The sequence below is a fragment of the Megachile rotundata genome, chromosome 12, assembly GCF_050947335.1.
Source record: "Megachile rotundata isolate GNS110a chromosome 12, iyMegRotu1, whole genome shotgun sequence".
In the NCBI taxonomy this organism is placed as follows: domain Eukaryota; kingdom Metazoa; phylum Arthropoda; class Insecta; order Hymenoptera; family Megachilidae; genus Megachile; species Megachile rotundata.
In genome coordinates, this window is record NC_134994.1 from 6,828,690 (window position 1) to 6,846,672 (window position 17,983).

Sequence of the window (17,983 nt, forward strand, 5' to 3'; positions counted from 1 at the left end):
CAAATGGTCGTAATGGCTCGTGACGTTGATTTCTCCCATCAAACTTGGAAACGCATCGAAACTCCTTTCCATATTAAAATTGTTCGGATGATTGCTATTCGATATCAAATTACCGTCTATTCGATGTCAATTTACCACATAACGCAGGCGCAATGGTGTTCCCAAACGAAACCACCCTCGTCACGAGTCAGTTTCGCTCAAACGCTCAAATCAACCTCCACCATGAAAAGTGACAATAGCATATCCGGACCGACGAGCGTGGAGGAGGATTTGAATTACACCATGAGATTTGTGCGACTGAATCTACAGATGGTCGGTGCCTGGCCGCTTCCGAACACTTCACCCATCTACTCGAAGATCCTGAAGACGATCCCCATCCTCGTCGCCTACTTTCTCTACTTCCTGGTGATAGTACCAGGCTTCCTCTACATGTTCCTCAAAACGAAAAGTGGTCAGGTCAGATTAAAGGTGTTCGGCCCAATCCTCAACTGCTGCATGCAGTTCATCAAATACACGATCCTCCTGCTTCGATCCAAACAGATCAGAGACTGTTTGGATGTGATCAGACAGGACTGGATCGAAGCTACCGAAGAGGATCGATCGATATTACATTCCAGAGGGATGCTCGGACGAAAATTAATATTGACAGTGATGCTCACTTTGTACGGCGGTGGTTTATGTTACCGTACTATCATACCTCTTATGAAGGGACCCATTACATTACCGAACAACGTCACCATAAGACCGATGGCCTGTGCGGGCTACTTCGTCTTCATCAACGAACAACAGACACCGACTTATGAGATTGTCTTTACCTTGCAGTTCTTCAGTGGTATTATTACCTATGCCACGTCTAGCGGGTCGTATGGTATTTTCACGGTGTTCGTTCTGCACGTGTGCAGTTTGTTGAGGATGCTGAATAAGAAGATGAAGAGTCTTGATGAAGGGGCGGATTTGAGCGAGAGAACGGTGAATTACAAGATTGCGGATATAGTGGAACATGAGAGGAAGATAAAGGGGTGAGTAGAAGTTTCGAGGGGTATGTTGAGATTCGATGTGGTTCTGTGGGTAAGCGATAGCGATAGTGCAACTCATCGTCGGATGCGTGGGGATTTGGCTTGTGATAATTTGATGTGTGGTGATTTAGCATGGAACACCTTGACACGTAGGGATTCAATGCGCAGTAATTCGGAATGTGATGATACGGCGTGTGGTAACTTGACGCAGTATAATTCGGGACGTGGGTAATTTCGATGCATGGTAATTTACCACGTAGGAATTTGACGCGTGGAAATTCGGGACATCAGTAATTCGGCACATAGTAATTCAACACGTAGGTAATTCGATGCGTAGGAAATTCCATGCGTGGAAATTCGATGCGTAGATAATTGCGCGTGGGTAATGTGGCGCATGAGTAATTCGACGCGTGGTAATTCGATGTGTAGGTAATTCAACGCGTGGTAATTCGATACTTGGTAATTCGACGCGTGGTAATTCGATTGTAAATAATTAGGCGCGTGGTAATTCGATTCGTGGTAATTTGATGCGTAGTAATTCGACGCGTGGTAATTCGATGCACAGATAATTCGACGTGTGGTAATTCGATGCGTAGGTAATTCAACGCGTGGTAATTCGATATTTGGTAATTCACCGCGTGGTAATTCGATGCACAGATAATTTGACGTGTGGTAATTCGATGCGTAGGTAATTCAACGCGTGGTAATTCGATATTTGGTAATTCGACGCGTGGTAATTCATTGTACAGATAATTCGACGCATGGTAATTCGATGCGTAGGTAATTCAACGCGTGGTAATTTGATGCGTAGATAATTCGAGCGTAGTAATTCGATCCGTGGGTAATTCGACGCGTGGTAATTCGATCCGTGGGTAATTCGACGCGTGGTAATTCGATCCGTGGGTAATTCGATGCGTGGTAATTCGATCCGTGGGTAATTCGACGCGTGGTAATTCGATCCGTGGGTAATTCGACGCGTAGTAATTCGATCCGTGGGTAATTCGACACGTGGTAATTCGACGCGTAGGTAATTCGTATGCGCAGTAATTCTGCGCATGGTAATTCGTATGCGCAGTAATTCTGCGCGTGGTAATTCGTATGCGCAGTAATTCTACGCATGGTAATTCGTAGGCGCAGTAATTCTGTGCGTGGTAGTACATATGCGCAGTGATTCTACGCGTGGTAATTCTATGCGTAGGTCATTCAGTGCGTGGTAATTCTATGCGTAGGTCATTCAGTACGTGGTAATTTGGCGCATAGGTGATTCAACGCGTTTGTCGCGTAACAAATCAGCGTATAATTCGACTACATACCGATTCTACATATGCAAATTTATCACGTGGTAATTCATTGCGTAGTAATGAAATATGAGCCAATGTAATGCGTGATGAACCACCACATTGTCATGTAACAGTGGTAGAACCTAAATTCTACCCTTTCCTAAGCTATAGCTTTTCCTTCTACTCTTTTTTATCCATTCAATGTTTCACAATTTCTTTCCAGATTTTTCGAAAACGTCGAAGCAATCACGCAATACATCTGTTTCGTGGACATCATGGGCAACACATGTCTCATATGTCTAATGGGTTACCGGATCATCACGGTAGGATAACACAAACACCGCAAGTAATCACAATATAAAAAAGATCGTCTTTTAGGAACCTCAGAAGAGCGACCCTATGTTTATAACCATCTGCATCATCTTACAAACATCTTTTATCTTTTGCTCGTTCATATTATGTTACATTGGCCAACTACTTGTGGATGAAGTACGTCATTGCGTTGTTTCAGTATATCTTTGTTATTTTTCAACGTGCTTTACGAAATTTAAATCTGGTTACGGATAGAATAACGTTGTTGGTATGACATCCGTCATGCTAGATTGGTATCGTCTTCCAATAAAGAAAGCTCGTTGCTTAGTTCTGATCATCGCCATGTCGAATTACCCGATGCAGCTCACAGCGGGTAAAATTGTTGAAATATCTTTAGTCACTTTTACCGACGTAAGTTCAGAAAAATCGTTTTCAATCTTGTACATACAAAATGTCATATACTGTACATACCTAAAAATTGTCATATAATTTGCAGATAATGAAAATGTCGATGGCATACTTGAACATCTTGCGGGAGGTTGTGTAAAATATATTGTATATCACAAATTCAGTAGACCACTTTAGAAATATCACAGCACTTGTTTCTTAATAAAACGAAAATCATGGATACTATGTTTTGTTGCAGTCTCGTTTTTCAGTTATTCGATCTTTTCCTTCACGATTTATTTTTGGCACTTCAAAAACTTCCGTATCAACTTATCAACAGGTTTGATAACATAAGTGATTTACAATTACGTTAATCGTACGATTACGATCAAGCCTCTTTATCAACTCTTACTCTTAATGAAATTATTTATCAAACCATATCTCCGTGAGAATAGTACCACAATAAACTTATCTGCAGCAACGATGTAGCACCGAAGCAGCAGAAAACAACTCAACCGATCTATAAATTATCGTCAGCAGAGCTTCTACGTTCTTCTTCTACGTCGCAGCAGTTACAATCAATTTACCGATGTCACCGTCATTATCCCGTCAGTAATAATGCAACGAGTAAAAAAACCTCGCAGAAGGGTACGACCCTTTGAAAAATATTCCCTTCGCAGAATCAGAGACGCATGCGTACGCCGTTCCGTAAATCTGTCATCAGATATCTGCAATCAGTATCGGGCCAACTATCGAGCACCAAGGATGCAGGAATCAATCGAACAATCCGAGAACGTGAACAGAAGTATCCAGCTGAGTCGGTGGATCTTGAAGCCGATGGGTCTGTGGCCGAACTCGTCGGAGACCTCGTGTCTGGAGAAATATCTGTACCGGTTGATAAACGTCGCCTGTTACTTGCTGATCTTCTACCTGATAATACCCTGCGGTCTGTACATGCTTCTCGACATGGAGAACCTGTACAAGGAGATCAAACTGTTCGGCCCGATGATCTTCTGCGTAGCTGCGTTCGTCAAGTACCACTGGCTGATACTCCACGGCGACGACATTCGCGAATGCATGGAACACATCAAGTGGGACTGGAAGAATGTGGAATACTTCAAGGACAAGGACATTATGTCCGTCAACGCGAATTTCGGGAAGAGAATCGTGACTGTCTGCGCACTCTTCATGTTCACCGCCTGCACCTTCTACTTTCTCATCATACCGCTGAATCTGAGACGGATCGCCACCGATAACGTTTCCTTCATCCCTGTCATGTATCCCTTTTCTAAGCACATTGTAGACATACGGTATTCTCCCGTCAACGAGATCGTCTTCTCCATTCAGTTCGTTGCTGGGGTATTGATCAACGCTATCACGGTTGGAAGTTGCAGTTTGGCGGCCGTGTTGGCGGTGCACGCTTGCGGGCAGATGGAGGTTCTGATGCGGTGGCTGGAACACCTGGTCGATGGCAGGTCTGATATGAGCGAAAGTGTGGATCATAGGATTGCCAAGGTCATTAGCCAGCATGTGAGGATACTGAAGTATGTGGAGATATAAAGATGACGTGGAGAAATTTGAGGTACGGTAGAGTCTCGTTATATGGTAGTGGGAAATTAGCGGTGAAGATTTTGATATTTGATGACAATATTGTAGCTGGTTGAGGTTTATATTGAATCTAAATATTATATTGATTATATTGATCCAATGTTGGGCATAGGGTTGATTAAGGGATTGCAAGTCTCAGACATTTACTGATACTCGCATTATATTGCTGTAAATGGGAAGATTGAGATTGGTAATATGGAAAGTTCTTTGCAACTTTTGGTTGTATGATGGGTGACGATAAAACGCGTTGGCGTGTGATTAAACGAAATGTGTTATTTAACGCGTAACTTCTGGATATTCATTGAGTAGTTATCTAACTTGTGGATATCTAACGTGTAATTATCGAATTTGTGAATATCTAACGCATAGTTACCAAATTTGTGAATATCTAACGTGTAGTTATACAACTTGTGGATATCTGACGCGTAGAGATCTGACGCGTGGTTATTTGCTATGTAATTATTGAACTTGTGGATATCTAACGCGTAGTTATCAAGCTTGTGGATATCTAACGCGTAGTTATCTAACTTGTGGATATCTAACACGTAGTTATCCAACTTGTGGATATCTAACGCGTAGTTATCATGCATGTGGATATCCAACGCGTAGTTATCCAATTTGTGGATACCTGACGTGTACTTAACCAACTTGTCAATATCTAACTTGTGAATATCTAACGCGTAGATAACCAACTTGTGAATATCTAACGCGTAGTTATCCAACTTGTGGATATCTAACGCGTAGTTACCCAGCTTGTGGATATCTAACGCGTAGTTACCCAGCTTGTGGATATCTAACGCGTAGTTATCAAGCTTGTGGATATCCAACGCGACAATATCCAACGCGTAGTAATCCAACTTGTGGTTATCTAACGCATAGTTATCCAGCATGTGAATATCTAACGCGTAGTTAGCAAGCTTGTGGATATCCAATGCGTAGTTATCCAATTTCTGGATACCTGACGCGTACTTAACCAACTTGTCAATATCTAACTTGTCGATATCCAACGCGTAGTTATCCAACTTGTGGATATCCAACGCGTAGTTATCCAGCTTGTGAATATCTGACCTGTAGTTAACCAACTTGTCAATATCTAATTTGTGAATATCTAACGCGTAGTTAACCAACTTGTCGATATCCAACGCGTAGTTATCAAACTTGTGAATACCCAACATAAAGATGAAACACAAAAAAGAACTTACACTCGCAATACATATATAGAAAACAGCCATATAACGAGCGTCTACTGTATTTCACCACATAATTAGCTAAAATTGCAATAGAGGTATTAAAATTGTCCCAAATTTGAAGTATGAACTACAATTTTTTTAAGAACGAAAGTACTACCTGATTTGTTCCCAAATTTTTCAGATTTTTAGCATTGACAGAAAAAACTTTCAAACAGATATCTTTCGCCGAATTTTTAGCATGTGTATTGAATCTCTGCCTCGTTGGATATTATATTATAACGGTATGCGAATGAAGTACGAATAAGCAGAAGAAAATTAATGTAAAATTAAAATTGTTACGTTTTAATATTGTAGGAATGGAATTCGAAGAATATAACGATTACTGTAGGTTACGTGATACTGTACACGTCACTTGCTTTCAATATTTTCATATTTTGTTATATAGGCGAGCTTGTGGCTGAACAGGTATGATCAATTAAACATTAACCTCATACTGTTTTTTTTTTTTTAAACAATTACTCTAACTACATAATTTATAAATAATTATTATGATATTAAGAAAATTATTGGCAAATTTTTAAGATTGTTAAAATACTTATTTATTAAAAGTCCTTGAACACATCACACATGACATGTAGCACAGCATAACACACAATGACTCCCCATGCAGAAAGTAGTGAAGATATATCAAACGTTATGAATTATTATTTTCCTTTTCCATTAATGAACAACAGAATAATTAGGAACTCAAAGCATCTCTTATCAGTGCAGAAACGTTGGCCAAATGTCATACATGATTGACTGGTACCGATTACGAGGCAACAAGAAGCTGTTCTGTATTTTGATAATGGCAATGTCCAACTCCTCCATCAAACTCACAGCTGGAAACATGGTTGAACTCTCCATTGGCACCTTTACAGACGTAAGCAAGAAACTACTCACTTAAAACAATTAAACTACTATTAAAATGTTCACTTTCAACGAATGTTTCAAATACAAACAGGTTGTGAAGACATCGGTCGCGTTTCTAAACGTGTTGCGCAAATTTTCGTGAACGATCAAGATTCAACCATTTTACTCTACGACTAAATCGTGCAACGCGAACTTACTATTTAACGAATTTTTAAGCTTTTTGTAAAAACTGTGAATTTTTAAGCCGCACCAGCAACTAAACTTAAGAATCCACGTCTTTTAATGATTTTTAATAAATAAAATCTAAATGCTGATAAAACGGAGTTAAAAAATATCTACGTTTCCTGCACGAATAATTGTATCACATATGTCGAACGTATGAAGTTGTAGCAAGCATTGCATACAAAAGCGTCCACAATCGTTCATTCCTTAAATTATTCGCACTGCACGACCGGAGTAGCATCAAATATTGTACAGGGTAGAAATCGATTTACCAATCCCGAACTATTATCTTGCGGTCTACACAGCTCATAAATGCGTAAAACGAAAATAGCGCAATCACAGAAGGGTGAACCTTTGCAAAACCTAAACTTCCGAGTACTTAAAAAAAATTGAGCGTAAGCGGTTTCCTTTGCAATCTCCGCGAGCTTTTAGTTCTCAGCAAGCTTTAGAACGTTAACCATGCAAAATTCTCGAATTGAATACGAATATGAGAAACACGTCAACCTCAGCATGCAGTTGAACCGTTGGATGCTGAAACCGATCGGTATATGGCCACGTTCCGATATTTCGCGAACGAAGAAATGCTACCACTGGTTGACGAATATTATTTGCTACGGTTTGATCAGCTTCTTGTTCGTTCCATGCAGTGTGTACGTGTTCCTCGAGGTAGAGGATCTGTACAACAAGATCAAACTGTTTGGACCTTTAATCTTCTGCATAATGGCGTTCACGAAATACTATTCGTTTATCTCTCACGAAAACGATATCCGCGAGTGCATCGAACGGATCAAATGGGACTGGAAGAACATCACGTACAGCGATGATAAAAATATCATGTTGGAGAACGCGAATTTTGGAAGAAGATTGGTGACCATTTGCACCTTCTTCATGTACAGCGGTTTCGCGTTCTATTATATCGCCGTACCGATCAGTGTGGGTAAAATACAAGATGAGGATGCGAATCTGACCTTCATACCACTGGTGTTTCCATTCTCGAGGCTGATAATAGATACGAGATACAGTCCGACGAACGAGATCGTCTTCTTTCTTCAGTTGATAGCTGGTGCTTTGATGCACGGCGTCACGTCAGCCGCTTGCGGGTTAGCTGCCATGCTTGCTGTTCACGCTTGCGGACAGATGGAGGTTTTGATGAACTGGCTGAAACATTTGATCGACGGTAGATCAGATATGAGTGACACTGTGGACGCCAGGATTGCCAGCGTCGTGAGTCAACATGTTCGAATTCTGAAGTGTGTACATACATTTCTTCATTGTAATTTGACTTTTTAGTTTGATTTCGAAAAATGTAGGTACAGGTAAGTGTCTTCCGCCACTTTGTAAATTGTGGAATTGGGAATTCTCTGAGGACTGCACTTGGGCAATTTATTAATTGCTTATTGCATGTAGTGTGTAACATTTGTTTAATGTCATTTTTCTGGATTTCATGGCTTGGAAGATACTTAGGATATTAGTCACTTTAAATGTGCAAGGATATATTTGCAGGTGAAATAAACTCTTGTTATATTGCCGTGGATAGTAGTAGGACGAATTCAACATGTGGAGAATTCAACGCATGACAAATATATCGCGTAATAAAACTAACGTGTGAAAAATTCAATTTGATGACAACTCGATGCATGGAAAATTCAATGCGCAGCAAATTCGACGCATGAAAAATTCTACGCGTACAGAATTCGACACGTGAAAAATTTAACGCATTGCATACTCAACGTGTAGTAAATTCAACGCGTATCGAGTTCAGTGCTTATAAAATTCAACGCGTAGTAGTTTGACGTGTGGCAATCTAACGCATAGTAATTCCACGTGTGGTAATCTAACACGTAGTGATCCAGCGTGCGGTAACAGAATGCGTAGTAATCCGACGTGTGGTAATCTAACACGTAGTAGTCCGACGAGTGGTAATCTAACACGTAGTGATCCAGCGTGTGGAAATAGAATGCGTAGTAATCCGACGTGTTGTAATCTAACGCGTAGTAGTCCGACGAGTGGTAATCTGACGCGAAGTAATCCCACGTATGGTAATCTAACACGTAGTAGTCCGACGACTGGTAATCAGACGCGAAGTAATCCCACGTATGGTAATCTAACGCGTAGTAATCCGACAGGTGGTAATCTAACGCGTAGTAACCCTACGCGTAGCAATCTAACGCGTAATAATCCCACGTGTGGTAAACTAACGCGTAGTAATCCGACGCGTGGTAATTTAACGCGTAGTAATCCAACGGGTGGTAATCTAACGCGTAGTAACCCCATGCGTAGTAATCTAACGCGTATTAATCCCACGTGTGGTAAACTAACACGTAGTAATCCGACGGGTGGTAATCTAACGCGCAGTAACCCTCCGCGTAGTTATCTAACGCGTAATAATCCGACGTGTGGTAATCTAACGCGTAGTAATCCGACGCGTGGTAATCTAACGTGTAGTAATCTAGCTTTCATGGCTTGGAAGATACTTAGGGTGAATGTTTGTCACTTTAAATGTGCAAGAAGATATTTGTACAGTATATACACGTATACCAATAAATTGGGTGACTAAATATTATTGAACGATTTTCACATTTTAAGTTGGAAAATTTTATTTCAGATATTTGACTCACACTGAGAGAACGCTTCAGCTAATATCAATGGCTGAGTTCTTGGGATGTACATTGGATATTTGTCTTGTCGGGTATTACGTTATAATGGTACGCAAATCACATAAAGTAATGAAACGGTGCTATGTAAACGCTATTAACTATATTTGTCTACTATCTTGATATTATAGGAGTCAAAATCGAACGATATAACAAGTACAGTAACTTATGCCATTTTGCTAACATCCCTTACGTTTAATATATTTATATTTTGTTACATAGGAGATCTTGTTGCTGAGCAGGTATTCCGTTTATTTTATTTCATAGTTAACTAACTTTCTAATTGAATCTTTAAATAATGAATATATGAACTTGTTATACTTAATAAACTTCTAAATTACTAATTAATATTTTGTTTCATAATAGTGCAAAAAAATTGGCGAAGCAACGTATATGATCGAATGGTACCGATTACCTGGAAACAAAAAACTCTGCTGCATCTTGATAATCGCGATGTCTAATTCATCCATCAAATTGACAGCCGGAAACATGGTTGAATTATCCATTGAGACTTTCACCAACGTAAGTACTGTTGACATTCATTCAATCTGAACATTAATAAATGTTTTATCTACACGTAGGTTGTTAAAACAGCAGTTGCATTCCTGAACGTTTTACGTACAACGACGTAAATGTACCTCGAAGTGCAATATTATTTATACAAATGAATGTGTTTATACTCGGAAACATGTTTGCATGGTTTGTACTGGTGTCTGTTTATCTTTGTATACTTACATATATTAAGATTTTTGGTGTACATTTTTTTAAATAAATCAAGGTATTAAATATTTAATGAATTATTTCTTTTAGTGATTTATTCAGTTTTACGTTTGTTATTGTTTGAAATGAAGTATTATCAAATGAAAAATATCATAATATTGATTTATGCCAAGTTCGATGATGTTCGTATCAAATAAACACAATTATCCTTCTAAATTAAATCATTAATTAATATACCTTAATAAGCAGATCACTAATTAACGTACTTTGAAGCTTTCTGTTCAACGACATCTACCACAATGAAAACTCTACTTTCACTAATTTAATAAAAATAAAATCTAAATACTAACAAACCGTCCCCTGATGCTTCCTCTTCTACAAGTAATAGTATCACATATATCCCACACTTGAAACTACAGCAAGAATTACATATAAAGTAGCTATCACTTCTATTAATTGATTCACACAGCACGTCAGTAGCCTCAACAAATATTGTGCACTTCGGAAATCGATGAATCCTATTATCTTGCGGTCTACACCGCTCATAAATGTAAAATAGCGCCATAACAGAAGGGTTCTACCCTCTGTAAACTTACCAGTGATCCAAAAAAATTAGCGCAAGCGCGACGCGGTCTCTTTACAATCTTGATACTGCGAGCTCCTAGTCTTCGCCAAGCTTTCAAGCACTAACCATGCAGAAATCCGGAAAAGACAGCGAGTACGAGAGACACGTCAACCTGAGCATCCAATGGAACCGTTGGCTGCTGAAGCCGATCGGTATATGGCCTCATAGCGACATGTCGCGAACCAAGAAGCTGTATGACTGGTTGACGTACGTCGTCTGCTACGGTTTGATCAGCTTCCTGTTCGTTCCGTGCAGCATGTACGTGTTCCTCGAGGTAGAGGACCTGTACAACAAGATCAAACTCTTCGGACCTCTAATCTTCTTTCTGATGGCGTTCGCGAAATATTACCTGTTGATCTACCACGGAAACGACATCCGCGAGTGCATCGAGCGCATCAAATGGGACTGGAAGAACATCACGTATCATGATGACAAAAATATCATGCTGGAGAACGCGAATTTTGGGAGGAGATTGGTGACCGTCTGCACCTTCTTCATGTACAGCGGTTTCGCGTCCTATTATATCATCATACCGATCACCATCGGCAAAGTCAAATCCGAGGATGGAAATCTGACCTTCATACCACTGGCGTTTCCCTTTTCGAGTCTGATAGTCGACACACGGTATAGTCCGACCAATGAGATCATATTTTCGGTTCAGTTGATAGCTGGAGCTTTGATGCACGGAATTACGTCGGCTGCTTGCGGTTTGGGGGCCATGCTTGCTGTTCATGCTTGCGGGCAGATGCAGGTTTTGATGAACTGGCTGAAACATTTGAACGATGGGAGGTCAGATATGGGGGAGAGTGTGGACGACAGGATTGCTTGCATCGTGAGTCAACATGTTCGAATTTTGAAGTATGTATATGTATTTTTGGGAATTTTTAAACTTGTTTTGTAACATGTAGTATTCTGCGACTATTTCATCCACATATTTTTATGAATTCTTTTTAAACTTGTCTTGTAATATCTATTACTCTGCGACTATTTTATCGACATATTCCTATGAATTCTTTTTAAATTTGTTTTGTAACATGTATTACTTTGCGACTATTTTATCGACATATTCCTATGAATTCTTTTTAAATTTGTTTTGTAACATGTATTACTCTGCGACTATTTTATCGACATATTCCTATGAATTCTTTTTAAATTTGTTTTGTAACATCTATTACTCTGTGACTATTTCATCGAAATATTTCTATGAATTCTTCTTAAACTTGTGTTATAACATATACTACTCTACGACTATTATATCGTTACTTTAATAAGTAATTATTAACCGAGAAATATTTTTGTGAATTCTTCTTAAACTTGCTTTATAACATCTACTACTCTACGACTACTTCAACGTTTCTTTAAAGTGTAATTATTAAACGAGAAATATTTCTGTGAATTCTTCTTAAACTTGCTTTATAACATCTACTACTCTACGACTACTTCAACGTTTCTTTAAAGTGTAATTATTAAACGAGAAATATTTCTGTGAATTCTTCTTAAACTTATCGTATAACAACTACTACTCTGCGACTATTACATCGTTCCTTTAATATATAATTACTAATCGAGAAATGAATTGTGTGTATTGAATGAAATATTTTCGGAAGTTTTCACAGAAATGAATTATGTGAAAATTTATTGTTAATTGTGACTGAAGTATAAATTTTGTTATAGTATTTTCTTCTTCGAACGCGACATTGTATGTCATCAGATTGTAAAATAATTAATAGTGCAGCGTACCCTCGTTATATGACATGCATGGAACTGCGGTGTTGTAGATTAAAACCTTGCACTATGAAAATATGAGATAAATATGAGTGATAACAGTACAAGGAGTTAACTAATAGAAAGAATACTAATGCAACGCTTAGTGATCCAATGTGTAGTAATTCAGTGAATGGTGACTTGACGAGTGGCCATAAGACACGTAGAGATCTATTGCATAATAATTCGATGCGTGTAAATTTCAACGTGTGATGTTTTAATGCACAGCAATATCTAGTATATAACCTATATAATCTATACATATAACCTACATAACCTATACACTATATAATCTACATAACCTACATAACCTATATAATCTACATTACCTACATAATCTATATAAACTATAAAACCTATATAACCTATATAACCTATATAACCTACATAACCTATATAACCTACATAACCTATATAACCTACATAACCTATATAACCTACATAACCTACATAAATTACATAACCTGCATAACCTACATAACCTACATAACCTATATAACCTATATAACCTAACCTAACCCAACCTAATCTCCCCTAGCCTACCCAAACCCCATGTGACAATATAACGAGAGTCTACTACATACATGAAGATCATACATACGCAACCAATAACAAATCTACTACAAAATCTATTTTACAAATCTAACATATGAATATATATTGCTATAATACAATACTAGTAAATAAAGTAACCAAGTAATGTAACAATCTTTCACTAAACAACTTGAAATATTTTAAAAAATTCTTCTTTCAGATATTTGACTCATACCGAAAGAACCCTCCAACTAATATCATTCGCTGAGTTCTTAGGATGTACAGTGGATATATGTCTCCTGGGATATTACGTTATAATGGTATGCGAATCGCAAACAAAATGGCCGTTAAGTAAATACTATATAATAACTATGTGTATAATATCTTCATATTATAGGAATCGAAATCGAACGATATAACAAATACAGTAACTTATGCCATTTTGCTTACGTCCCTTACGTTTAATATATTTATATTTTGTTACATAGGAGAACTTGTTGCTGAGCAGGTACAATTTTGTTTATTTTGTCCTGTAGTTAATTAGTCTTTTAATTTAAGATTTTTGTATAATGAAAGTGACTAATTTTGTTATGTTTAATAAATTACAACAATTTTGTTATATTTTTTCTCCTAAATTATTAATATTTTCTTTTTATAATAGTGCAAGAAAATTGGTGAAATGACGTATATGACTGAATGGTACCGATTGCCTGGAAACAAAAAACTCTGCTGCATAATGATAATTGCGATGTCTAATTCGTCCATGAAATTGACAGCAGGAAGTATGGTCGAGTTATCTATTGAGACATTCACCAACGTAAGTACAATGCTATTAACACTGACTGAACATATGTTAACAAAAGCTTTCTGTAGGTCGTTAAAACAGCATTTGCATTTTTGAATGTGCTACGTACGATGACGTAAGTCTTACCTGAAGCGCAATATCATTTGCAACAAATGTGTTCGTACTTTAAAACTTGTTTTTATGGTTTGTATCTGTCTTAGTATATCTTTTTATGCTCACTATCATTAAGATTTTTTGGCAAACGTACATAAATAAAGATTTAGTGCTGAATATTTTATTGGTTATTGATCTTTTGATGATTCAATTATTTATTTGTTAACACCAGATTTACGGAAAAATCATAGATCTCTTATTTTTAATGACAAAACTTATTAAGAAATTTTTGTAAAAATATTAACTTTCGTCAAGCTAAAGAATATCTTAGACAGTTCAGATATTATCCCTAATTTATTTATTTTTCTACTCTAGTTCAACTTTAAATGTGACCATCAAACGTATGTAAACTTAGTATTAAGTATGTTGCTTGTTGTCTGAGCGAATCATTTACTATTTTATATTAAACTGTTTGAAAAATTACTTAATGACTTGTACGAAAGAAATACACAGGGCTAACACACTTATGGGTCTTTAAATCTTTCGTTAATAAAAACGTAAACACCACAAATATACTAAAGAAATTACACGTAACTGCTAAATAATACAAGACTACAGTTTTACATCGAACACAAAAATACACAGAACTCAAAAATGAAAATGAGTCTCACAATTCTCAACTCACAAACTTCAATAAAAACAAAAAAAAACAGTCCCCTCAAAGATTCTCACAAATTGTTTCGTGCAATCAGTTGAACCAGTACTCACATAAATTGCACCCCTGCGACCGCGCAAAAAAGATCAATGTATCGATACACAAGCAACATAATATCCTCATTCCTCGTTCATAATGCATAAAGCAAAAAAAGCAGATATGAAGGGTACAACTCGATTAAAAAGAAGTAATATTCCCCACGTTGTTACAAAAAATCGAAACAAAGCGCAAGCGCTGATGCATTTTCTCTGGAACCATTATCAAACAACCCTTCAGTATCACATGAGCTTTCACCATGCAAAAAACAAGCGTGTACAAGAAAACAATTGATGACTACGAGAAAAATGTGAACCTGAGTATTCAATGGTGTCGTTGGATTTTAAAACCGATAGGAGTCTGGCCAACATCCGACGTTACAGGAACACAGAAATGCATGTACCGATTGATAAATGTAATGTGTTATGCCTTTCTCAGTTTTCTGTGTGCACCGTGCAGTTTGTACGTGATCCTAGAAGTCGAGGACGTTTACAACCAGATCAAATTTTTCGGGCCATCGAGTTTCTGCGTGATGGCGCTGATGAAGTATTATTTATTGATTCTCCACGAAAACGACATACGCGATTGCATCAAACGCATCGAATTAGACTGGAAGGACATAAGTCACCATGATGATAAGAAAATCATGGTGGAGAACGCGAAATTTGGAAGACAACTCATAGCTCTTTGCACCTTCTTCATGTACAGCGGTTTCGCGTTCTATTACATCGCCTTACCGATCAGTGTTGGTAAAATACAAGCTAAGGATGAAAATCTCACCTTCATACCTCTGGTGTTTCCATTCTCGAGCTTGATAATAGATACGAGATACAGTCCGACGAACGAGATCGTCTTCTTTCTTCAGTTGATAGCTGGTGCTGTGATGCACGGCATCACGTCAGCCGCTTGCGGATTAGCCGCCATGCTTGCTGTTCACGCTTGCGGACAGATGGAGGTTTTGATGAACTGGCTGAAACATTTGATCGACGGTAGATCAGATATAGGTGACACTGTGGACGCCAGGATTGCCAGCGTCGTGAATCAACATGTTCGAATTCTGAAGTGTGTACATATATTTCTTCATTGTTATTTGATTTTTTAGTTTGATTTCGGAAAATGTAGGTACAGGTAAGTGTCTTCCGCCACTTTGTAAATTGTGGAATTAGGAATTCTCTGGAAACTGTACTTGGGCTTTATTAATTTTTTGTAAACTATGTAGTGGGTAACTTTTATTTAATGACGTTTTTCTGGCTTTCATGGCTTGGAAGATACTTAGGGTGCTAGTCACTTTAAATGTGCAATGAGATATTTGTAGGTGTACTAAACTATCGTTATATTGCCGTGGAGTATAGGACGAATTCAACATGTGGAGAATTCAACGCGTGACAAATATATCACGTAACAAAACTAACGTGTGTAAAAATTCAATTTGATGACAACTCGATGCGTGGAAAATTCGATGCGCAACAAATTCGACGCATGAAAAATTCTACGCGTACAGAATCCGACACGTGAAAAATTTAACGCATTGCATACTCAACGTGTAGTAAATTCAACGCGTATCAAGTTCACTGCTTCTAAAATTCAACGCGTAGTAGTTCGACGTGTGGTAATCTAACGCGGGGTGATCGCACGTGTCGTAATCTAACGCGTATTAATCCCACGTGTGGGAATCTAATGGGTAGTAGTCCGACGTGTGGTAATACAATGCGTAGTAATCTCACGTGTAGTAATCTAGCTTTCATGGCTTGGAAGATACCTAGGGTGAATGTTTGTCATTTCATATGTACAATGAGATATTCGTATTATATGTAAATAAACGTATACCAATAAATTGGTGACTGAATATTATTGAACGAGTTTCACAATTTATGTTGGAAAATTTTATTTTCAGATATTTGACTCGCACTCAGAGCACCCTTCAACTAATATCGTTTGTCGAGTTCTTAGGATGTACATTGGACATATGTCTTCTGGGATATTACGTTATAATGGTACGCAAATCACGTAAAATAATGAAATGATGCCATGTAAACGCTATTAACTACATTTGTGTACTATCTTGACATTATAGGAGTCGAAATCGAACGATATAACAAGTACAGTAACTTATATCATTTTGCTTACATCCCTTACGTTTAATATATTTATATTTTGTTACATAGGAGAACTTGTTGCTGAGCAGGTACAATTCTGTTTATTTCATCTCTCATTTAATTAACTTTTTAATTGAATCTTTAAACAATGAACATACAAACCTTGTTATATTTAATAAACTTCTTCTAAATTATTAATTAATATTTTGTTTCATAATAGTGCAGGAAGATTGGAGAAATGACATATATGATTGAATGGTACCGATTGCCTGGAAACAAAAAACTCTGCTGCGTCATGATAATCGCGATGTCTAATTCATCCATCAAATTGACAGCCGGGAATATGGTTGAATTGTCTATTGAGACATTCACTAACGTAAGTACCACTTTATTAACACTGATTCACCACCAAAATTAATAAAAGTTCTTTGTACACATAGGTTGTTAAAACAGCGTTTGCATTCTTGAACGTGTTACGTACAATGACATAAGTGATACTCGTAGTGCAATAGTGTTTAAAAAATTAATGTTAGTATTCGTAAATATATTTGAACGGTATGTGCTGATGTATGACTCCGTATATTATTTTTCTTCACAAACTACCATTAAGAGTGTGACAAAATAAACATATCGACGTGGTAAATATGTATGATCAAGTATTTTTTCAATTGCATGTACATTGTTATTCGACGTTTAAAACAAATTCATTATTGTATACTGCTTTGCGGATAAATTTAACACTGAAACTACCAAACCGGTTGAATAACCGCTCTCCAAATGCCTCATTATAAGGTACACATTTAGTTAAAGTAAATTTCTTGAATTCAGCATTGATTTTCAATAAGACAAAGACTAAATATATATACTAATTTATGTTTTGTCATTCATTTATTTACTTTTTAACTTCATTTTTAATTTCAAATTAAGTACACATATGGCGGTCGGTTTAGTGTTAAATTATTTAGTCATATCACTCCTACGTTGGAGATAAACGTGACTAACTGATTTATGCTG

At 37.4% G+C, this 17,983-nt stretch overlaps 5 protein-coding genes across 9 annotated transcripts; all 5 read left to right on the plus strand.

Moving 5' to 3' along the window:
* The first annotated feature begins 3 nt into the window (after positions 1-3).
* LOC100874728 (odorant receptor 13a-like) lies at positions 4-3,241 on the plus strand. Of its 2 annotated transcripts, XM_003700862.3 has the most exons (5): positions 4-1,019; positions 2,520-2,619; positions 2,675-2,785; positions 2,864-3,019; positions 3,105-3,241. In XM_003700862.3, exons 1-5 carry the CDS (start codon positions 4-6, stop codon positions 3,153-3,155), a joined length of 1,434 nt encoding a protein of 477 aa, XP_003700910.3. In that variant the 3' UTR covers positions 3,156-3,241. The 2 variants fall into 2 exon arrangements, with proteins under 2 accessions (XP_003700910.3, XP_076393872.1); XM_076537757.1 differs by having other exon boundaries at positions 2,864-3,241.
* Positions 3,242-3,349: 108 nt separating this feature from the next.
* On the plus strand, positions 3,350-7,315 carry LOC100874839 (uncharacterized). Of its 2 annotated transcripts, XM_003700863.3 has the most exons (5): positions 3,350-4,539; positions 5,975-6,074; positions 6,148-6,258; positions 6,560-6,715; positions 6,797-7,315. In XM_003700863.3, the coding sequence occupies exons 1-5, from the start codon at positions 3,614-3,616 to the stop codon at positions 6,845-6,847; spliced, it is 1,344 nt and encodes a 447-aa protein (XP_003700911.3). In that variant the 5' UTR covers positions 3,350-3,613; the 3' UTR covers positions 6,848-7,315. The 2 variants fall into 2 exon arrangements, with proteins under 2 accessions (XP_003700911.3, XP_076393873.1); XM_076537758.1 differs by lacking the exon at positions 6,797-7,315 and having other exon boundaries at positions 6,528-6,613.
* A 62-nt stretch (positions 7,316-7,377) lies between these two features.
* On the plus strand, positions 7,378-10,354 carry LOC100875959 (odorant receptor 10-like). Its single transcript, XM_003700788.3, has 5 exons — positions 7,378-8,177; positions 9,533-9,632; positions 9,713-9,823; positions 9,948-10,103; positions 10,163-10,354. The coding sequence occupies exons 1-5, from the start codon at positions 7,387-7,389 to the stop codon at positions 10,211-10,213; spliced, it is 1,209 nt and encodes a 402-aa protein (XP_003700836.2). The 5' UTR covers positions 7,378-7,386; the 3' UTR covers positions 10,214-10,354.
* A 13-nt stretch (positions 10,355-10,367) lies between these two features.
* LOC100876072 (odorant receptor 10-like) lies at positions 10,368-14,341 on the plus strand. Of its 2 annotated transcripts, XM_003700789.3 has the most exons (5): positions 10,368-11,784; positions 13,445-13,544; positions 13,622-13,732; positions 13,886-14,041; positions 14,098-14,341. In XM_003700789.3, the coding sequence occupies exons 1-5, from the start codon at positions 10,994-10,996 to the stop codon at positions 14,146-14,148; spliced, it is 1,209 nt and encodes a 402-aa protein (XP_003700837.2). In that variant the 5' UTR covers positions 10,368-10,993; the 3' UTR covers positions 14,149-14,341. The 2 variants fall into 2 exon arrangements, with proteins under 2 accessions (XP_003700837.2, XP_076393874.1); XM_076537759.1 differs by lacking the exon at positions 13,622-13,732.
* Positions 14,342-14,457: 116 nt separating this feature from the next.
* LOC100874951 (odorant receptor 10-like) lies at positions 14,458-17,547 on the plus strand. Of its 2 annotated transcripts, XM_003700864.3 has the most exons (5): positions 14,458-15,935; positions 16,768-16,867; positions 16,948-17,058; positions 17,190-17,345; positions 17,410-17,547. In XM_003700864.3, the coding sequence occupies exons 1-5, from the start codon at positions 15,133-15,135 to the stop codon at positions 17,458-17,460; spliced, it is 1,221 nt and encodes a 406-aa protein (XP_003700912.2). In that variant the 5' UTR covers positions 14,458-15,132; the 3' UTR covers positions 17,461-17,547. The 2 variants fall into 2 exon arrangements, with proteins under 2 accessions (XP_003700912.2, XP_076393877.1); XM_076537762.1 differs by lacking the exon at positions 16,948-17,058.
* The last annotated feature ends 436 nt before the right edge of the window (positions 17,548-17,983 follow it).